The following is a 22,786-nucleotide window of genomic DNA, read 5'->3' as shown; positions in this document are numbered from 1 at the left end:
CTTAGCGCTAAGATCCAGCTTCCATTTGCAATCACCAGAGAAATAAAACAGCATCCTTAAGTCATCAGCAAAGAATGATTCAATCCATTGAAAGAGTATTATAAAAACCTCTTTGCATCACAAAATAAATGAATCTAAACCCATGACTCACATACAGCAGCAGGATGATTTTTCAGAACGATGATGAGTTGAAAACAGGCTTTGGTGAATAGTTTGAACATTGGCTTTTTAGCAATTCTTTGTTCTGTTTGCTGAAGGTGCAGACATCAAGAAAGCAGGAGTATCTTGTGTGATGATATTGAAATGGCAGAGAGGAGGGTTTTTTGGCATTTTACACCCGTGTAAAGACCTGGCACACCGCTGGAAAAGCCGAGTCGTAGACAGAGCTGCAGTTTGCAGGACATGACACAGAAGGGCTGTTCAGACCTGTTATCTGGCGTGCTGTGGAGTGAGAGCAAGAGGCAGGAGTTAAGGAAACCCAACCTTTGCCGAAGGCTGCCTCGGCAGCGTGCCGGCAGCTAGGGGTCTGGGTTGGTTTGGGTCGTCGTATGGTTGCATGTAGAGGACAGGGCTGGATCTGGCATCCCAGTGTGCACTGATAACCTTACGTGTTCTTTGTTCCAAATAAACTTCTGGGATCTAGTTTAAAACTGGGGACTCGGTGAGAGTGCGAAATCTGACAGGTATGAGCTTTCACTGCTGATGGAAGTTTAGCTGTGCCATGAAGTGACACAAAACCTTCAGCGATTTCCCCCTTCAAACACCGATTATAGTAAATATTATCTGAGAAGCAGAAAATGCCCCAGCTGATGAGTTGCCAGCAATGCTGCCTGCCTGCAGCACCCTGGAAAAGAGCCAGTGCTCCCTTTCACCAGGAACATCACACATGCTACCAGTGGGAAAAACACGCTGGTATGAACATGCTTTGCAGGATCAGGTCCTTGGCGCTCCCAGACCTGCAGGCAGCGGGGCCACCGACCGGCTCCTACCCACACAACTGAAATCTGAAAAGTACAAACTCCGGTTCCGCCCAGCCACTTTGTCACCATGTTCCTTGTGATGAGTAATGTCACTTTTAAGCCTAATTATGCAGGTATATTTATTATCCTATGCTTGGCCATAGTGCTGGGGTACTTGCGTAATTTCACAGACGAGTGACACTTAAGACAGCACATTACTGTCGGCAGCCTCCATCTCATTTCATGCTAATTGCTCTCCAAAATTGTGTGATGCAGTTTTGACACAAAAACATGTTCAACAGTATCATTAATTCGGGGGACACATGGACACACACACATTTTCTGAAGTAATTACAGCCAACATCCTCAGTCATTCCTAATTATTTAATACAGCCCCACCCAAACACACTTTAATGTTGATTACCAGAAAGACGTGTATTATCTACTCTACTTCAGTATGATAAATGGGTCTCTTTAGGAGAAAGTAAACATTACCTGTTGTAGCCAATGATCCAAAACACTGAAATACTTTATTTATCTGTTTTCCAAAATACTTATCAAACCTATTACTTAATTTATTTTACAGCACAGATGTTGTTAAATGCTGCTGGTGTTGGACTAGATAACATCATGATACATTTTAATGGGCTCACTATGTTTTATATGCTCCTTTGTCCTAAAATGATAATTTATGCCTCAAAGAAAATGGAGAGCATCTTTAAGCTCAAATGACAAGGAATTCAGTGAAAAGAAAGCAGATCTGAACAATAAGGATGCTACTCGTCCAATCTTCCAGCCAGCCATGATGCACACAAGTAGATCCTAGGAATTTACTGTATATTTTAATGTGTAATTTCATGCGGTTTGTCTCCATTTTCTTTCCTAGAAAATTTAGTTTCTTTTGATATGTTTTGTCCTTAAGGGTTATCACATTATGCCAACGAGTAACCTGAGCATTGAGCTGTTTCACTGAGGCATGGTGCGCCCTGACATCATTTTTCAATCATGCCCTAATACCAGCTCTGCAGGTCACAGGACACACCCACAAAAAATCGGGCCACTTTGTCATGTCTAGGACAGATGGCAGCCCTTGACTCAGCGGACAGGACTCCAGGAATGTTTACTAAGCAGAGTGACATGCTGCTCATCTGGTGACACACATGATGATGTGGCAGAACAAACACCTCATGCCAAGATCTTGGGATTTCTTGAGACTTTTTGGGTGGATCTAGAAGCAGAACTTCCGTGTTTGACAGGGATCTGCTCTGGTTTTTCACATGCATGAAGTGACCCCACTTTGGTCATTTAGTGGGAATATGGGAGAAAAAAAAGGTGGGAGAGCCCAAAGTTTGAAAAACTGTTTCCGTCTCTTCCTCTGTGCTGTCCCCAAACAAGCTTCTACGCTTTTTACTTTACTTCCAGAGGAACATGGCTGCTGAGCCCCGCGTTAAAGCTGTTCTCCGTGCTCCTGTAGCACCCTCTTCTGTTTGAGGCACTGCAATTCTCATCTCCGAGCCGCAGCAACACACAGGCCTTCAAAATACGAAATCAGCCCTGAGGGAACACGTTTCTTCACCAACCAACCAGGCGTTATCGACGATTAACTCTAGCTCACCTCAACTCACTCTGAAACCCCGGGCAGCTGTCACACGCTGGGATACTGAATGCGTGAATCATGACCTGTAGCACATACACAAAGATTTCTCTAACAGACTGTGCTCTTAACGTACCGACACTAACAAGCGCCCATTTGTGGTACTGTTCTAATGGATGTGACACCCTATTTTCCACAGTGTTTCAAGCACACTTCTTAACGCTTTTTTCCCCAATCGCACCCAGTTTACGCAGGCTACCAGGCGCCTGCATTATAAAATCAGATCAAGAGGCAGAGCTGCAGGTCCGATGCATCCATCGTGGGGCTGTTTGCCTTGAAAAAACCCCCACCTCAATCACCATCCCACCGTGGGTCACCACGTTGCCACATCTGCGGGACACCAACCCCACCGCACATGCTCTGGCCAAAACACCTTGTCCGGGGGGAAGAGCCAGGGCCATGCTGCCTCACAGCCCCCTGTCCGCTGCCGAAGGCCCAGGGCAGCACCCAAGGGTGCCAGGAACAGCCCTGGGGTGCCCAGTCTCCCCACAGCCAGGGGTGCTGGGGCAAAGGCCTGGGGTCCTCCATCTCCCCACAGACCGGGGCTCCAGCTGCCCAGGGGCAGGCCCTGAGGTGACACAGCGCAGACCGCTGCCGCCCGGCCACTACTCGGTCTCTCCCGGGGCCTGTTCAGCTGCCACCGGGCAACGAGTCGCCAAATGGCTCCCGCAGACCGCCTCCGCCTCAGGGAAGACCAGAGAGAGGCAGCTAGAGAGGCTCCGCCGTGGAGACGCTCCGGGCAGCGCTTCTCCATGGTCGGGGGTGGCCTGCGAGAGGACGGCTAGCGCGGCGCTGGGCGATGGGGCGCTCTGGGCTGCTCCTCTTTGGTCGAGCGCTGGAGGACCGCTCCTCTATGGTGGAGCGCTGGAGGACGCGGGGTGACGTCAGAAGGAGTGGCGCTCTAGCGGTCGGGGGGGGCGGGGCGTGAGGCGCCGCTCTAGGCGAAGCCTCGATGGTCAGCCAGGCCGGCGCCGCGCCGGGGATCAGCGAGGGCGGCTCTCTGTGGTCGGAAGGCGGGCGGAGAGTCGCTTCGCCGGACCGGGCGGCGCTCTAGGCCGCCTCTCGATGGTGCGGGCGGTTGCTAGGCGGTGCGGGGCCTAGGCCGCGGCGGGTCGGCGCCGCCATGGCCGCCTCGGCCTCCGGCTCGGCGGCGGGTCCCCCGGACCGGTCTTGCGTGCTGTGCTGCGGGGAATTAGAAGTGGTAGCGCTGGGCCGTTGCGACCATCCCATCTGCTACCGGTGCTCGGTGCGGATGCGGGCGCTGTGCGGCGTGCGGTACTGCGCGGTGTGCCGGGAGGAGCTGGGCCAGGTGAGGCCGGGACCGGCTCCCTCGCAGCCGGCGGGGCCGGGCCTCTTCCCCCCCCGCCCTCACAACCACCATCACCACCACCACCCCCGGCCCACGACCTCGCCCGGGGCCGGGCTCGGGCCGGCTGCCGCGGGGGAGCAGGGCCGCGGGGTGGGAGGGGAAGGCCGCGGGGTGGGCCGGGGCAGGAGCCGGGCCACGGAGCAACTCGTGAAATCTGCTGAGTGGAGCTGTGGGGGGTGGGGGAAACTGTCCCCCAGCCGGGAGCTTTCCGGGTTTATCTGCCGTCTGCTTCGCTCCCAGAGGTGTGGCTGACGTCCAGAGGAGAAGGGAGGCGTGTTGGAAAGAAAATAGCAAGAAAATGGGATTTAAAGGGAGTGGGGGTTTGTTTTTTAAATCAGTGGGGCTTGCTCTGCGGAGTCGGTATTACGTGGTCTGGGATGACCCTATCGTCCTGCCGAATTCCTGACTTGGTTTTAAGCTTGTGGAAGAACATGCTTTGTATTCTTCCAGGGCTTGCTCACACCTTGCGTTACAGCACACCATGCTGCGTTTGCCTCTGGTTCCGGTGAGCATGAGCTGTCCCTTGGGCGTACGCTTAAAAAATAATTTCCCCTCGGTTATAATTTTTCTGATAGACTTCTGTTTTCCTCACGCTCTGCTGGTGCGATAGCGCAGGGCCCTGTTGCGGGGTTCGGGGGAAGTCGCTCTGATGCTGTGGCTCGGCCGTGCGGAGGGAGCCGAGGATTTGGTGCAGCGGTGAGCCGCGTGAAGAAAAGTTGTTCAAGGATGTTTGTGAAAACAAATGCTCGTGCGTGAATTTGTTTTTGCAGAACTGATGCAGAGAAAAACAAACCCTTTAAGAAGATGACAATTGGTGGTAGCACTGAGTGAAATATACTGAGATGGTTTAGTAAATGAAATAAGATAAATATATTGGGGGAGGGGGCTCTCCCCTTGGCAAAAGGAGAGACCCCCCCAGCTAAAGCGTTGGCTGCTTGTCATGTTGTTCACGTGGTTGGAGGGAGTGAAGATCTTGGGCTGCGTGCTGAAGATCCTCAGACTTTGTGGCGGCCAGGAGGGTCAATGTGGTTTTTAGACAGAGCTTACTGGCACATGAGTAGCTTCTGTGTACAGAAACAAACTGTGAAAGTAATTTTATCTCTGGTCATCCTCGGAGGAGCTGCTGCTCCGCTTCTCCTGTCTTAGGAAGAAGCAAGCTGTGATGTTGCTCTTCCTCCTTAAACCTGCTTGTCTTAGGGTCACAGGTGGACTGTTAAATCTCGAGAGCTTTTAAATTTTGTAATATTGCTGTATTATGTGGCCTGAACTTTGGTTCATTCAGCCATCTTTCTCCCTCTTATTAACTGTTTAAAATGATCTTTTTATTATAATTGAGAGGTCATTTTTAATGGCTGTGCTCTTTTTTTCCCCTTGTCTTAAGTGCTGCTGTAATACTGTTCTGTCTGTTCACCCACCTACCCCAAGTAAAGAAAAAAAGATATTGGGGTACATAAATCACATCAAAACTGCTGTTGAATGAACTGAACGTATATGTAGGACCTAAAACCAGGTCTCTTAATTTGCATAGCATGTGTGGCATTAGCAGAAGCAAGTACAACACTACCAAATCTCAGCTGGTGTCGTACAGAGTAGCGCAGACTGAACTGGTAAGTGTCGTAGCATGTCCAAAGAAAATGTAACTACGAAGATGAGTGGCAGCACAGGATGTGACGGAGGAGAAAGCAGGATATACTTGTTATGGTAATATGTGCTTTCAGTGATGTATAATTGTTGCAGTGAAGTTAGGAAGGATTACTTGTTGACCTGTGTCGTGGTTTAACCCCAGCTAGCAACTAAGCACCACACAGCCGCTCACTCGCTTCCCCCCCACCCAGTGGGATGGGGGAGAGAATTCGAAGGAAAAAGGTAAAACTTGTGGGTTGAGATAAGAGCAGTTTAAGAGAACAGAAAGGATGAAACTAATAATGATAATAATAGTAAAATGACAATAATAATAAAAGGATTGGAATATACAAAACAGGTGATGTGCAATGCTATTGCTCACCACTTGCTGACTGATGCCCAGTTAGTTCTCGAGCAGCCATCCCCCCAGGCCAATTCCCCCCAGCTTATATACTGGACATGACGTCACACAGTGTGGCATGTCCCTGTTGGCCAGTTTGGGTCAGCTGTCCTGGCTGTGTCCCCTCCCAACTTCTTGTGCCCCTCCAGCCTTCTTGCTGGCTGGGCATGAGAAGCTGAAAAATCCTTGACTTAGTCTAAACATTACTTGGCAGCAACTGAAAACATCAGTGTGTTATCAACATTCTTCTCATTCTGAATCCAAGACACTATACCAGCTACGAGAAAGAAAATTAACTCTATCCCAGCCGAAAACAGGACAACCTGTAAACTAATCCTGACATATACTTGGATCAGGCTCAGTGGATCAGTCAGTGTTCTTGTTATATATCTGTGTGCGATTGTTGTTGGAACTGCTGTAGGAAATTGTGCTGGACTTGTGTGAAAAATCCTGCTTTTCACCAATCCATTCCTCTCTTCTAAAACTCACTTTGGGCTGAAATGAAATGTCAGTACAATTTCACTGAAACAAAATTTTTTAAATAATCGGAGTTAGACATAGTTGTCATTTACGCAACAAACTTAATTTATATTCTCTTTATTTTAAGTTTGATATTTCAGAAAGTTGGGTGTATTTTTTATTTTGGTTAATTTAAAAGTAGCCCAACTGTAAAGAAAGCTTTAAAAAAACCCCACAAAACCAGACTCAAAAGACTTGTTCCATGGTATTTCACCCCAACAAGGGTAGAGGAGTGATTTAACAAGACTAAACAATGTGCATGTTATATAATTGAATGCTTATATTAAGGTGGTAAGTATTTCTGGGTTTACATGGCTACTGTAAGAACTGAAAGATGCCTCCTGTGTTTGTGTCTCAGCCTTTCTGAGCTGGTGCAGGTAACTCCAGCTGTTTCATAAATGTTGCTGCTACCCCAGCACTTCCCAGACTGGGAATGTGTGCTGGAGCAGACCAGTGGTAGGCTGCTTCTGAAGAAGAATGTAATACTGTAAATAGCTGCAGTGTGAGACCCAGGCTGCTTGGAGGTCAGTGGGAGCAATTGTGAGCAAGCAGGTTCGCTTAGAAGGGGTAGGTGGTACAAATAATTTGGGAAGTGATGTAGCATTTTATTTCTCGCTTTCCTGATAGTTAAGAAAAGAAGAAACCGTGGTTTCCCAGTCTGACTCTGAGTAGTGTCACTTTTCACTTGCAGACTGTAGGTTTCTGTGTGATCTCCTAACAGGAGGTAGGAGGGAGCTGAGTGCAGGGCTCTTGACAGACATTCGCTGCACAAGGGGTTGAATTGGTTGAAGATATTTACTCTTAGCGCAGCTGTGGTAGCAAAACATACTGTGAAAGAGTTTCCTAATCTAGTTCAAAATCCAAAGACCAGGCTAGTCCAATCCACCTTCGTTTAAGCTGGCTCACTTGCTGGAAGTTGATAAGGAGCACTCACAGTGGCTTTGTACCACAGTTTGGGGGGGTGGTGATGAGCAGCTGGGACTGACACAAAGCTCTGCAAGTGTTGTCCAAGCTTCAGGCTGTGGCGAGTTCCCTCACAAACAAAGTTTGTGATGAGGAGTTTATCTGGAGCCTGAGTGTGCTCTCTCTGATTCTTGTGTTGCCTGCAGGTTGTCTTTGGACGGAAGCTTACATCTTTCTCAACAATAGCGCTTAACCAGTTGCAGCATGAGAAAAAATATGACATTTATTTTACGGATGGAGATGTTTATGCACTGTACAGGTAAGTACTGAAATCCTTTCTGTAACATATCCCTAAAGTAGCATGTTCTTATCTGCGTTACATGGCAGGAAATGCATGCTTTAGTAGAACAGTGGTTTTGTTTCATGGGAATAGAGTGGCTGCTGTGCTGTGTACATTAGTCACCGTGCAGTGCAGGTGGCTTTGCTAGGACGAGAGGCTGGAGCCGCACAGTTGGCATGAATGCTCAGTACCACAGTCAGCAAAGGGAGCAACTCCTCAAGGCTGGAGTGTTAGATTCACTGATGCATAATACAGGAGAGTTGCTCTGTCAATAAAAGTTGCTTTTTACTTCTTTAGCAACAGGAAACTTGCTGAAACGCTTTTCATTCCTTGCATGGCTGCTGTGGAAATTAGTAAAGACTGAATTACTATTATAATTGTATTTATTGCTGTGCTGTGTAAGGACTAATCAAAACCAGTTGTACCAAACATTGTATGAAGAGAAGAGCAACCTTGTCTGCCTACAAAGATCTTAATTCTAAATGGGAGAGAAAAAGGGTGAAGTAAAAAACCAATGGAGAGTAAAAAAAAATGTGGCATCAGCATCATGTTCTAAAAATATTCTTCGTAACATGCTTAATTGGGAGGCTTTAAGATAATGAAAAGCAGTTAAAAGGAAAGAAGAGTGAAAAAAGATGAAACCATGCAGGCAGTGGTACCTTTTTCTTGGAGAATTGTGCGTTATATCCAACATGATTTGGGCTAAGAGTCTAGCTTTTCTGATACATTTATAATTTTGCATGACTTCATATTTATGGAACTGGGCAATGGGTTTAGTGAGCAGAATCAGTTGGAAGCATGTTCTGATGAATTATACACCAGGTCTGGGAATTGCTTTTGATGATACGATTTCTGGAGAGTTGCTGAGATTACAGTTCCATGGGCAGCAATCAAGTGCGAGGGAGTGAGGTCTCCCACAGAGACCAGTGCTCTGTCTTCAGCTTTTGTTGGGAATCATTGTGGGGTTTTTGTTTGGGTTTTTTTCCCCTTCCTTTTATGTTACAATTCTTTATCTCTCCCCACTGTATTCTTCAGTTTCTGACAGTAGAAAGTGTAATTAAATTGGGTGTGAATGTTGCATATATCAGCTCAGTCCTCAGTAAACAAGGGGTGTGTTGCATGGACGTGTTATAGTCCACTCAAAATTTTATAATGGCAGTGTATTACCTACAGTGTGACTGTTCAGCTCTTCTCTTACAGTTGAAGCCTCTGTGTAATTTGCTTCTGTTCTGTTCCTGACATATGACAAAGTATTCTTGGAATAAGCAGGATGCCAACCTCATTACAAAATTGCTGGGAGAGCTATAAAAATGCAGCCTTCTGCCACTGACGGAACATTTGTTTTTCGATAAAAGTATTAGGCAGCTGAGAGGGAATCAACTAATTTTTAGGAAATCTTTCTTGTCCCTTAGGAAGCTGCTGCAGCATGAATGCTCTTTGTGTCCAGATGTGAAGCCATTCAACACCTTTGCAGATCTGGAACAGCACATGAGGAAGCAGCATGAACTCTTTTGTTGCAAACTCTGTGTTAAACACTTAAAGGTGAGCTAGTTCTATGTTTTAACGTCTGGGAAGGAGAGGTGCTCCCTTATATGACCTGTAAGAATACTTGGGGAGGTGGGAAGAAGGGAGTGGCTCAACAGCACCAATTTATTTTTTTAAGTTTCCTCTGTCTGTCTGCCTGCAGTGAGGCCAGTTGCTTTAAGTCTGTCTTCCATAAACTCATTAATGAAGAAGGCCTAGAGGTTCTCAGTGGTTTATATTTTAAATTAAACCCAACCATATTAATAACCTTCTGATGTTAGCTCCTCTGCCACAATGTGTGTAAATACCAAACCCTAACTGTCTGATAGAAAGCTAATCCTGAGTTGTGGGCAGACTTTGTTACAACAGTACCAGTAGATTTGATGTCTATTAAGACTTACACATGTATGACGTTATGAGCTAAAACTGTAACTTAAGAAAATATTTGGTGTCAGTTCAGAAAGCAAAACACATCATGGAGTGATGGATTTATTTCTCAGATCAGCGTCAACGTAGCATTTACAGTTGGATCATGTACAGGATGAGAATCCATCTTGCTGGTTTAATGAAATATAATTGTATTTCATTATCTTGTTTATTTGTTCAGAGCAAATTTCCTGTATCTTGTTGACTTGATTGGAAAATGAAACTCACTGTTGCCTGCAGTTGAGGTCCGCTGTGTTTGATGTACACACATAGAACGTGACCAGAGGCTGTTTTAAAATGTATTTTACAAGCTGCTAAAGATAAAACAGTTACTGGAAAGCTGAGTTGTCTGTGTCTGAAAAGGTGATGTGTATTGAGCCTTAAAACTACTCATCTTACCAGCACCATCATCATCCTTTCTTATTTTTTTTAATCCCACCCAAATTTCACGTAGAAGGGCTGCTGTTATGTCAGTTAGGCAATGGTTTTTCACAGTCTGAAAGTCAGAATTCCACCTTTCACTGGAGCTAGAGTGGTTTTTGTGTTTGTGAGTTACGCGTTCGTCAAAATTGGCAGCTACTGTTAAATGAATTCTAGGACCTCTGTGTCTAATAGTTGTCAGCATTCCTTATTGTTGTAGGAGGGAATTTAATGCATGAACGCACATTTTTAGGAGTCATTACACATGGTTTTGTATGTGTGTTTGTTTTCTCTGAAACCAATTAAATATCAAATCGGAGAAGTGCATTTATCCTGTGGTGCCACAGTTAGTTTATGCCAAATGAACTGAAGTTTACTGCTAAAAGGGACAGGATCCAGAAGTGATCAGGTTGACCTGAATGAATGTTAATATGTGGAGGGGGGTTGCAGGGTTAGCTTTCGGTGAACTGATTTGACTCTTTCCTGTGGTCGTGCAATCGCTAAAGCTAATTCAAGGGAAGTGGTCAGGGGAGGGCAGGACTGCTGCTTTCGGTTGCAGTGTCCTTTGAGCTCTGGTGAAGAGGTGTTTCCACGGTCAGCTTAAGTAGCCAGCACTGAGGGAACTTGTTTGTTATTCTTTGTGAATTCTCTGGGAGAGACAATATTAGAGCTTACTGGCTTTTAATTTCAGAATATTGCAAGGTTGGGGTTTTTTTGCAGAAAAAAGTTCCATATTACTAGTACCCACTGAAAAGAAGTTCTTAAACTTGCAGAAGCTTCAGTCCGTCAACCCTAGCTAAGCCAAATGAACCTTTTTCCAGAACAAGTTAACAGTCCTTATCTAGGCGAGAAATAAAGGATATTCTTTTCTCAAGGCTGTGTTGATCTTTTTGGCATCTTCAGAACCCTTACTACCAAAATAGCTTGTGTGTTAGTAGGGACAGAAGATTGGCTTATAATACAAAATTTGTTAACTGAACTGTATCCTTTGTATGTAGCTATCTTGGGGTAGTTGTGATCTGAGGAAAGTAAACCAGCTCACTTCTGGTTTACAGGTTTTTTTTTAGTTTGAGTATGCGAAATACTGTATGTTCATACATACATATTTAGGATTTTTTCCCCAGCAGAGATTATAATTTAAAGTTTGTTGCATTATGTTAATACACCAAAAAAAAGTGAAAGGGAGAAAGGTGAATTATATCTGTTTCCAATGTTCAAACTCAGTGGAATGCAAGTTAGACTTAATTTGGATCTATTGCTTGAATTTTGTTTCCTATTCACTGAAAATTTTAGGTGTCAGTTGTCAGATCGCATCTTTCTGAAGCAATCTTCCACTCCTACAAATTAACAAGTTGTGCACGACCCGGCTTATTCCATTTTGTTCTCTGTTCACAAGAAGTAATACATATATATATATTTCTTCAGATTTTTACTTATGAACGGAAATGGTATTCTCGTAAAGACCTCGCCCGTCATCGAATCCATGGAGATCCAGATGACACCTCTCATCGTGGGCATCCCCTGTGTAAATTTTGTGACGAGCGTTATTTGGATAATGATGAGTTACTGAAACACCTAAGACGAGATCATTATTTTTGTCATTTCTGTGACTCTGATGGTGCTCAGGAATACTACAGGTTTGTGCGAGCAGTTTATTCCTCTTTCGGTAGCTTAAATCTTGAGGAAAAATTGCTTGGGTCTGCTTTGAATTTTGGGGAAAGTAGAGCTTGAACACAGAGGGCAAGAATGTGAGCAGGTTGGCTGCAGTCTCTTTTGTTCCTCAAACCAATACCCAAAGTAATGACTTTTTGTCTAGTTCATGTTTTAAAGTTTTGCTCATTAATTTTAAACATCAAAAGTTACATTTTGCAGCATGACAGCAGCTGTCTGCAGCTGTCTAGTGTGTTAACTCTAATGCTCCAAAGTTCATGTGCAAAGCAGATAGAAGTAAATTTTGTTTTCTGAAATACATGCCTTGGGTACAGCTGAATGTGATGATTATCAGCCAGTAGGTTTAGTTTAACATCTGGGATCATGCATTAAGGTCTATGTTGACTGTATGCAAGTGGTTTCAGCTGGAAAGCTTACCTGGGGATAAAGAAAGAACAAACTGCCTAGGCTTGTCTTCGTCTTACAAGACTAGCCATATACCATTAGAAAAAATATGTTGGGAAGGTTGCAGCTCAGCTTCTTTTCTCTTTCCAGTGATTATGAATACCTTCGTGAACACTTCCGCGAAAAGCACTTCCTTTGTGAAGAGGGACGGTGCAGCACAGAACAGTTTACCCACGCTTTCCGCACAGAAATAGATTATAAAGCGCACAAAACAGCCTGCCACAGCAAGAACAGGGCAGAGGCCAGGCAGAACCGACAGATAGACCTTCAGTTCAACTATGCTCCTAGGCACCAGAGGAGGAGTGAGGGTAAGCGTGGTTGGGGGATGAGGTGGACAGAAACATATTCGGTTTTACTGCTTTGAGGGTTTTCAAGAACATCTGGTGAACATTTCCATCGGGCAAGCCCTGGAACAGGACCCTGGGAGGTTGTAGAGTTTGTCCTTGAAGATCAACAAAACTTGACCGGACAGGGCCTTGGGCACCCTTGTGTAGTTTCAGAGCTGGCCTTGCTTTGAGTGAGGGGATGGAGCAGATGACATCCAGAAGTCTCTTCCTACCTGAATGTTTTTTAACAATTTTTTTCACCATGTGTGGATTTAATGATGGTAATGCAATTTTAGGAAGATTGCTGATTTTCTTCTCCAGTTTGTAATTACATGAATGACACATATTACAGTTAATACCAAGTAGTGATGAAGATGGAGCATGAGACCAGAGTAGCATATCCACTTAGAAGTGCAGAGATCGACATACATAAGAACTTTTCTTCTGTGTGGAACTGTATGTAGAGAGATCTCTGCACAAAACCAAAATTATTCAAAACTCACATCACAGGTTACAATACATGGAGTCCATATACTGCAAAATATATTTTAATGTAGCAATCCTGAAGGTTATGTAGACTACTTAATCATCAGAAAGAAGTCAAGATAGGTTTGTTTGTACCAGTATATTTTCGCTTTTTTCAGGCAAAGTGTGATGCCCGGATTAGAGAAATAACTTTGAGAGTGATCAATCATCCCTCCTGTTTAGGTGTTATAGGTGGAGAGGACTATGAAGAAGTTGACAGGTATAACAGGCAAGGGAGGTCAGGCAGATTGGGCGGCCGAGGAAGTCAGCAAAACAGAAGAGGCAGCTGGAGATACAAGAGGTGAGTAGCACAACATTTTGTGGCTTTTTATTGCTGCTTAGTGTTGTTTTTTACTTACCAATTAACAGTGTTTTGGTGGACCAGTAGGAAGGAAGTGGGTACAAAATTTGGAAGCCTCCATAGTGAATCCTTGAGAGTAGAACTAGCTTTCGGTCTAAGCCTCCATGCTGACTACATGCTTGGTCAAAGTGACGTTATTTTGTGCGAAGTTGTTGTGGTTTAACCCCAGCCAGCAACTAAGCACCACGCAGCCGCTCACTCGCTCCCCACCCCTTCCAGTGGGATGGGGGAGAGAATTCGAAGGAAAAAGATAAAATTCGTGGGTTGAGATAAGAACAGTTTAATAGAACAGAAAGGATGAAACTAATAATGATAATAATAATAAAATGACAATAATAATAAAAGGATTGGAATATACAAAACAGGTGATGTGCAATGCTATTGCTCACCACTTGCTGACTGATGCCCAGTTAGTTCCTGAACAGCAATCCACCCCCCAGGCCAACTCCCCCCAGTTTATATAGTGGGCATGACATCACATGGTATGGAATACCCCTTTGGCCAGTTTGGTCAGCTGTCGTGGCTGCGTCCCCTCCCAACTTCTTGTGCCCCTCCAGCCTTCTTGCTGGCTGGGCGTCAGAAGCTGAAAAATCCTTGACTTAGTCTAAACACTACTCAGTGACAACTGAAAACATCAGTGTTACCAACTTTGTTCTCATACTGAACCCAAGACATAACACTATACCAGCTACGAGAAAGAAAATTAACTCTATGCCAGCCAAAACCAGGACAGAAGTTTCAGCTCTCTGGAGTTGACACAGGAAGCAAACAATGTGATCTTCAACTTGTGGGTTAAATACTCAGAATCCTAAAGTAATTTCAGCAACTGTTTTTATGCTAACTTTTCTAAATAGGATTTTCTGAAGTAAGTGACAAGTGTTTGCAGGTTTAATGGACTTTTTGGTCTGGGTAATCATGAAGTTCCAATTCTAAGGACCATGCTTTTCATTGAACTAACAGATCTCTGTGTGGCCAGACTGAGTGCTTTGGAAAAAGAAGAGGGTTAAGTATTGAAATGAAATTTTGCATTTATATGTCTCTTCATCCACACAAGACCTGAGTGCTTTATACATACTGCACATCTATTTTTCTTCTTTTTCTCGCTGGACAGTCAGCTGGTTCATTACTGGTGATTTCACTGGGGGAAAAAGTCCATCTCTAAACACTTATGTGTTGGTGTCGCATGTGGATCGTGCATGTGTTGAGAGTTCATGACAAACCATGTTTCAATGAATTACTGTGGCCTACAAATATGATTTCATACGTTTGAAAATGAATGGGAGAGACAGGTGTCCCCATGCATCCTTGGTACTGTCTCTCCCAGTTCACCCCAGTTTCTTCTGGCCTGGATTGTTACTACCACATGTAGAATTTGCAAATCCAGGGGGTGAATGTTGCCTGTCTCACCAGCCGGCGCCAGGGCGTATTGGAGTGGTGGGTTTGTTTTAGCCTTCTCAGCAGTTGGCAGCACAAGATCAGGGACAGTCATCGGAGCTGACACCAGAGAGGTGAGAGCTGGAGTGAGACAAAGCTGCTCGGTAATCTTTACTGTTTGACCAAGAAAATCTGCCTTGTCCTGTAGGGAGGAAGAAGACAGAGACGTTGCAGCAGCAGTCAGGGCATCTGTAGCAGCTAAACGCCAAGAGGAGAAAAAACGGGTAGAAGACAAAGAGGACAGCAGCAGTAGAGGTAAAAAGGAGGACTTGAGGGATTCTGAAGTGCTCAGCTCCAAATGTGTGCCAAAGTCTTCAAACGATGCTACAGGTTAGTGTTGAACACATTCTGCAGCTGCAGGGAGACATGATGGGTCTGGAGATCAGCCTGGCAAAAGTGGGAATCACCATGCATTGTTCCCAAAAGCTGGCAGATGTGGATAGAGCTATGCAGAATCTTAATCCAGCAACACAGATTTGTGTGTCCGAGTAGGCTGGGATTCCTGCAGCAGGTTACACGTGTAATGGAGCGGGGTAAAAATATCAAATGCAGTTAATGTACAACAGTGTGTGATGTTCCATCCAAATTGATATAATCTAAGAATGCGCCATTTCCTACGCTAGCATGCAAGAACTGATTTATTGTGGTGCTTGAGTTGAGTTTCCCCTTTTTTGAGAACAAGTTATTCCCAGTAAAAGTTTACAACTGGTGAAAGCAAACCTTTAACTGCTTTGACCCAGGTCCAGTTTGGGGCAAATAAATGTGATACAGTGGTGTTTTGATATTACTGTTGCTCCAAATCCATTTTCCACTGTTGTGTTGTTCCTTCAACAGGATTTTCACTTAAAGATTATATGCTTTCATTATGAACTGAGAGCTGCTGAGAGCTCTGTTTGGTTAATGGGTACAGCTCAGTTGGGGATGACAGGCAAGGTTATCTCCCCCAGCTGCCTGCCCAGCTTTTGCTGCATGTGTGTCAAAGCTGTTATCAATCTGTCCATGAACTGCTGCAGTCCACAGCACAGGATTTGGATTTTCAGGCAAATCTAAATTGGGAATGAGTTATGTTTCAATGTAAAATGACTGCCCAGGAACTAATTGCTGAGCAGCTTGGGCATCTGTGCAGCAGAGGGGTGATGGACTGCTCAGAGGAGCAGCTTTCCAAATGAAGCATTGGCGTACATCAGGTGGAGCACTGAGGCTCTGATGAACATCCTGACCCTGTGCAGGCAGTTGAGTGCTAAATTCTGGTGGAAGCACGGAGCAGACAGCTGAGGTCATTGGCGTCTCAGTCTCCAGAGGCTTCCCTCACAAAGTACTTATCGACCAATGTTTTGCTCATGTTGAGTATTATGAATTTCCCGTATGCTACAGCCAGTATACAATGACATAATGGTGAATGCAGTTAATTGAAGGAAATAGTGATGCATGAATTTAAATTCTCCTTTTGGAATGTCACAGTTAATGATATCATCAGCTGCTGAAAATAGGACTTGTTAATGCTGCTGTCATGTTCATTGATAGCTTTCACTCTGAAATTAATGGATTTTAGTTGAAAACATTTCTTTGCTCTTTTTGTCAATACTCCAAAAGAAGCAGCTGCTAATGGTGCTTTAAGCCAAGACGACTTTCCAGCAATTGGTTCAGCAGCGGGACCTCTACAAGGGTAAGTTTGTGCGAGGCTGCAGCAATGAGAAAGCAGATTTAGATACTTACTTATGTTCTGCATTTCTGGAGAAAATAATTTTACAGATCACTTAAACTACACATGCTTCCTCCCTGCCCTGGTCCCCTTCTGCCTCCAGCTGTTTCTGTGCTAGTCACCTGCATGAACAGCACCGGTTGTTGCTACAGTTCATGGCTTGATCTTTTGGTGGTGCAATTTCAGGGACATTCTCAATATTCTTCATTCCAGCCATTTTTAACTTGATAGCTTATCTCAAAGGAGCTATATACTGTGAGTTTTAAAATTCATCATCTCCTGAAATTGGTGATGATTAGAATAGTGTCTTTGCAGGATGTGGCAGTTTGAATGCACCTGTGTGTACAGCTCTGGTCAAGGTGAGGTGTACTAAGACAGTACTGATAACACAGCAAGGCTGGTGTGGTGTCTTTGAGGAGACCCATTCCAGACACAGTTTACAAGCCTGAGTGCATTTGCATCCCGTTAACAGTTGGGTCAGTTGTGCCACCCTAAGTGATAGTTTGGGGAAGACTGCAGACAGGTATGGAGCTTGTTTGGCCTGTTGGGAGTTGTGCTGCCTCTGCAGCACTGTTGTAATGGGGTTTACTTTTCCTTTTCTTATAGCTCTGCCCAGCTAGCAGCAGTTAAGCTTAAAGAAGAAGATTTCCCAAGCTTGTCATCCTCTACAGCACCCACCATCTCTTCTGGGATGTCTTTGACATATACGGCGACTGCAAAGAAAACAGCTTTTCAAGAGGAGGATTTTCCAGCTCTGGTGTCCAAAATGAGGCCTAACAATAAAACAGTAACTAACATCACATCTGCATGGAACAATGGTTCCAGTAAAAATGTAGTCAAAGCCATTAGCAACCCCTGTGTAAACCAGATAGCCAAAAAAACATCCTCCTTGAATAGCACTAAAGGAAGTAAGAAGAGCAATAAACTCTCTCAGTCAGATGATGAAGACAACAGTAGTGGCTTGACAACCCAGGAGATCAGAAGCACACCGACAATGTTTGACGTATCGTCCTTGCTGGCAGCTTCTACCTCACAAACTTTTACGAAAGTGAGCAAGAAAAAGAAGATGGGGATTGAGAAGCAGAGACCATCGTCCCCACACCTGTTACAGGAGACATCATTTCCCAGGTCATTGACTGAAAAGCTGCCAGAAGCAGAGCAGACTCCAAATGCATCTTCTGCTCTTCACACCCCTGACAGATCCGCAGCTGTCATGAATGGTCATTTGGAAAAATCATTAGCGATCTGTAGTACACCCAAAGAGCCCCCTGGCCTTAAAAAGCCCACAGTGACTAACAAATGCCCTTTACCTCAGGAAGACTTCCCAGCTCTTGGGAGCTCAGGATCAGCTAGAATGCCCCCACCACCAGGTAAGTACTGCAGGGCATGGCCAGCATTGCTTGGAGGTAGCTTAGAGAAACGTGGCATATGGATGAGATGTATAAACTGCTCCTTCTGGCTGTCATGTGAGGAGCAGATCTGCCACCAGGTGCTAGGTTAGGCTTTGAAGTTTAAAAAGGCAGTCTGGGTGACATAAATGGGCTTGAAAGTCCTTGGTAAATCACAGTTGAAGCGGTGGCAATGTTGGGATACCTCTGCTCCATGCAGCTGCAGGTGTCTGCTCTCTGGGGGTGGCTCACAGATGAGCAGCCCAGTCTTTACCTGTCACTGCTTTTCTGGTGGAGTCACAGCTGACACATATCTGTGCTTTTGTGCTTTAAGATCTTGTTTGGAAGCCCCTGTGGGCAAAAGAAATCTCTCTTTAGCTGTGACCTGTGCCTGCTGGTACTTGCCAAGCAGCTTGGCTTGCTTGGTCACTTTCAATCTGTGTTTGCAGAGGTTTAATGCCCTTGCTTTTAGTGGTGCCATAGTCTTGTAAAACTGGAGTAACAGCAACAAACGCGACTTACAGTAGTTTTAATGAAAGTAGCATCGCATCAGGAGATGCTTGCATAGCCGTTTTTGTTCTGTGCTGCTCTGCCTAGTGTTGTTGTGGCTTCTGGAGTGATTTCTGTTCACTTCAATAATGTAAAAGTGTTTTTCATCGTGAGTTTGAGTGTGTTTTTAAAATTATTTTCTATTGAAAAAGTAAATTAATAATTAAAGCATTTTCTCTGTAGAGTAACATCAGCCACTATGAAGTGCTCCTTGACCTGACTGTTACGGCAACAGATTTCTACCTCTCTAATTTTTAGGCTTTTTCCAATACAGTGATGTCTGCAGTGCTGACTCTTACTTCTTAGTGCTTCTGGAGAGTACATTAGACCACTGGTGTTTATTTTAGACGGTGGTATGTGGGTGCCACAGATATGTGCTCTAACTTCCTGCCTGTTCTCGGCTTTTATTTAGGCTTTAATACTGTGGTGCTATTAAAGAGTCCTCCTCCGCCTCCGGGACTGTCGGTGCCTGTTAGTAAACCCCCTCCAGGTTTTGCTGTTATTCCATCCACCAAGATCTCTGAACCTGTCACTACATCTTTGAAAGAGTAAGTAAAAGTTCTCTGAGTTAGAGAAACTTTACACATTACATCTCAGTTATGTCATATGGGCTTTAAACAACAGGAAATACTCTGAGGGGATTACTCTAAACAGGTGCTGCCACAGAGGCCAGCCACTTAATGATTCCCGTTGGGGCGTCCCGTGGCCATTGTGGGCTGGATTCAGGAGAGCTGTGTCAAAGAAAGCACAAGCGTTGCGTGGATTCAAGTCTGAAGAAATGAAAACCTGCGCCATGTGGCAGCTCAGACTTTTGTCTTTTTTAGATTTATTTGGAAATCTGCAGCTTCAACATATATCTTAACCTTTCCATTGATTCTGTCTGAGTCGCAGAAGCAAGGTGCTGAAGCATGTTTTCCTTGGTGACCTCTGAATGCCTTCACTGCACTGATCTTTCTGGTAGCTGGTGTCTGGTTGGGGCCCTTCTGGGCTGGAGAGATGAGTTTACAGGAAAAGGGGAGGGGAAAATTTGTGTAAGTTTAATACAGACATCTGTATTAATCTGTTCAGTTTTATTTGTGGTGTGGTCTTTGTTGCTGACATCTTTTTAGTAAACCTGGCTTACAAAATGGCTAGTCAAGACTGTGTTAAACTTGATTTTAAATATTCTGTCTAGGTAAAGCTGGAATCTGATACCGTAGTCCCACAGGATACATTTCATCGTCCTCTCGAGATAGCTATATGCTGCTTATAGTAATTGCACGGGTAGTTGAGTGGAGGAAGGGAGTGCTTCCTATAGAAGAGAACAGCCATATAATATATCTCCTGCAGCATCTTTGTGTAACACAAAGCAATGTCAAAGTCAAGTCTGTTTTTTTCAAATGCAGGCCAAAATCCTGTCACGGATCATACTTGATACCTGAAAACTTTCAGCAAAGGAACATTCAGCTAATACAATCTATTAAAGAATTTCTTCAAAGCGATGAGTCCAAGTTCAATAAATTTAAAACTCATTCTGGGCAATTCAGACAGGTGAGTGGGCAAGAACCTTTGGGTTCCTGAAACCTTCCTTTCTGGGAGAAAGTGAATCCCAGTGAGATTTTTTTATTTATATATTTTTTGCTAATTATTCCCATTCTCTTTTCACTGAAGGGTCTGATTTCTGCAGCACAGTATTACAAAAGTTGCCGAGAACTGCTTGGAGATAACTTCAAGAAAATTTTTAACGAGTTGTTGGTGTTGTTGCCGGACACGCTTAAGCAACAAGAACTGCTTTCTGCTCACAACGATTTCAGAATCAAAGAAAAACAAAGCTCAAACAAATCCAAAAAGAACAAAAAGAATGTTTGGCAGACGGACTCCAACTCTGATCTCGACTGCTGTATCTGCCCAACGTGTAAGCAAGTACTAACTCAGCAGGACGTTGTCACCCATAAAGCTTTGCATATTGAGGATGAGGAGTTCCCTTCCTTACAAGCAATCAGCAGAATCATCAGTTAGCTTTCCTGAAGACCAATAAAACAGTCTGTCTATCTATGAATATGCACTTTTTGGAATGAGGTTTGGCAGTGTAGTGTGGCTGAGGGCCAGTGCCAGTTGAGTAGTCATATGCGGGTGACTGTTAGAGAGCCCTCTCAGTGCTGTTCATAAATACTGTGCAAAGGGATCACTGGACTGCGCCGTAGCTAATTAACATCCAAAGTCTGAGCTTCCAAAATGCCTGAGTAGAATTAGGCTGAAATCGCAGGGTGGGCAGGCAGGGGGCCACCTTTCTCCTGTAACATGCAATAGCTGAGAAAATACTTTCTGATCTGAAGACTGACAGGGGACACAATAGGGGAATAAGCATCTGGTTAGGGTTTTTTCTTTCTTTTTTGGGGGGGTGGGGGAAGATTATGAATCACTGAAACAAATGGAAGCAGAAGTGGCTTCCCTCACGATGTTCTGATTTTTTGTGTGCTATTTCTGTGACCGTGAAGATCACAGTAGCCAGGGGTACAAAGGTGCAGAAAAGGAAAAGATGCTACTCACTGGTGAGTAAGACCATTACAGCTGTGTGTCTGTAAACATGGGGTTGCTCATACAGCAAAGAAAATTCCTGTCTGAAAACGGAATTAGTTCTGCTACTTGAAGAATTGGACTGATCTGTGCGATTAGTTGAACATGAGATTTGAAGTTGCCTCTGACCTTTTATGTAACATGTTCTTTAAAGAAACTTATTTTGTAGCACTGCATGTAGAATAATAACATTAAGGCTTTACTTTCTGTAAAGCACACTTCACAGTAATTTTATTTAATGACTGCCATGTTTCTAATTTCTTGGATGTATTAACGGTGGTAGCTCCAAACAACAGCAAATGGGGACATTAAATGCTGCTGATCACTGACCATGTTTATCTGCAGTGCCTTTAAGTGCATTTATCTGTTTACAGTGGTCTGCACTAACAAGAATAATTTGTTCAGACTGTACGGAGCGTTTACATCCTGCACCTCCGTTGGTGATACCAGTCTGAAGTAGCTTTGCTTATGTTGCTTGGCATCTCTAAATTCCACCTCTCAGAGACAAGAGGGGAATCTATTCGTCGTTTGAAGTAACTCCTCCAGCAGCAGCTGTGACGTGATGGAGTGACAAGAGTCCTTCCTGCAGTGCACTTTCATGGCTGTAATTCAGTGTCTGATTCTCTCCCATCCTGGCAGACCAGGTTTAGTTATTTTTAACGTGTAGGAAAATTAGTTGAAATTAATTTATGTAATTTTTAGTGACAAAACACTGCTTTTATATAAGCATCATTTCTATGATGAAATTGAGCTCAGAATATCACTGAAGAGCTAGTCCTGGCTACAGAAAGTTTTCCTTGCCTTACACTTTTTATTTTTGCTTGCTGTCAGGCTGCAAAGTGCTTTTGGTTCCTTTTCTGACTAATTAAGACTGTTTTGAATACTGAATGTGTTGTATTCAGCACAGGGGCCAGGCTGCACGCCCTGAAATGGGGATGGGGATTATTTGGCTGCATGGCTGTTTATAAAATGCATGACTACGTGACAAGTAGTAACGCTTCCGTGTTCCTGCTTCGAGTCGGGTTCCTCTCGAGCAGAGCGGGGTGCAATGCCCGCGACACTACCACGACACGACGACTGCAGCGGTGCTTCGGTTTGATGCCAGCTGCCCCCAGCACTTCTAGTCAGCAACTGATCTGCAGTGTCAGCTCTTCCCCCTGTCTCTTCCCTTGGTTTGTTAAGTTCAGGGGAAATAACATGCATATTCTCTGCAGGAGTATCTTACGTCTTCCCTTGATTCTCAGTTAATTTCTTCTGTGTTAGCAGATACGTAGTTCCCACCGGCCGGGTGCTGCTGTAAGTTTCCTCGAGGCGATCGATCTCTTTGGCCTGATGATGCAGTTTCCTTGTTCCTTGTGCTCACCTGATTAAATAAAGTATTACCAAATTTTTTTCAGGCCGCTTCTATTCATTTTTAACTCTTTATTGAAAATAAGTTGCAGTTGGTACACAGACACTGAAAATACATAATCACAGATTGTTCTCTCAAAAGATATTTTTATATATATAATATATACAAAAGTTGTAAACATTTTTAACTTATTTCCATACACCGTCCACTTTATACTACAATGCACATAAGGTTAGTGACAACTGCAACTCTTTGAAGCGGTCTGCTTATACAGAGGTATCTGCAAAAAAACTTCAATTTGCAAACCACATTTGGTATCAGTTTGATATTAAAACTCTTACA

General features: G+C 44.2%; 1 protein-coding gene across 2 annotated transcripts; it reads left to right on the top strand.

Moving 5' to 3' along the window:
* Nucleotides 1–3,646: 3,646 nt before the first annotated feature.
* Nucleotides 3,647–22,484, top strand: ZNF598 (zinc finger protein 598, E3 ubiquitin ligase). 2 transcript variants are annotated; one of them, XM_069810504.1, is made up of 12 exons: nt 3,647–3,922; nt 7,634–7,746; nt 9,180–9,309; nt 11,563–11,774; nt 12,343–12,560; nt 13,287–13,404; nt 15,047–15,228; nt 16,495–16,564; nt 17,207–17,970; nt 18,950–19,085; nt 19,923–20,067; nt 20,188–22,484. In XM_069810504.1, the coding sequence occupies exons 1-12, from the start codon at nt 3,737–3,739 to the stop codon at nt 20,533–20,535; spliced, it is 2,622 nt and encodes an 873-aa protein (XP_069666605.1). In that variant the 5' UTR covers nt 3,647–3,736; the 3' UTR covers nt 20,536–22,484. The 2 variants fall into 2 exon arrangements, with proteins under 2 accessions (XP_069666605.1, XP_069666604.1); XM_069810503.1 differs by having other exon boundaries at nt 3,650–3,922; nt 16,492–16,564.
* Nucleotides 22,485–22,786: the final 302 nt, after the last annotated feature.

This window comes from Haliaeetus albicilla, chromosome 22 (assembly GCF_947461875.1).
Source record: "Haliaeetus albicilla chromosome 22, bHalAlb1.1, whole genome shotgun sequence".
NCBI classification, from domain to species: Eukaryota; Metazoa; Chordata; class Aves; order Accipitriformes; family Accipitridae; genus Haliaeetus; species Haliaeetus albicilla.
Note: the sequence above shows the minus strand (reverse complement) of the source record. Positions and strands in the feature narration are given on the sequence as shown.

Coding starts and splice junctions, on each gene's coding strand:
- ZNF598 (XM_069810503.1), top strand. CDS start 3,737: ATGGCCGCCTCGGCCTCCGGCTCGGCGGCGGGTCCCCCGGACCGGTCT. Junction 7,747..9,179: donor GATGTTTATGCACTGTACAG/GTAAGTACTGAA, acceptor CTTGTCCCTTAG/GAAGCTGCTGCAGCATGAAT. Junction 16,565..17,206: donor GCAGCGGGACCTCTACAAGG/GTAAGTTTGTGC, acceptor CTTTTCTTATAG/CTCTGCCCAGCTAGCAGCAG.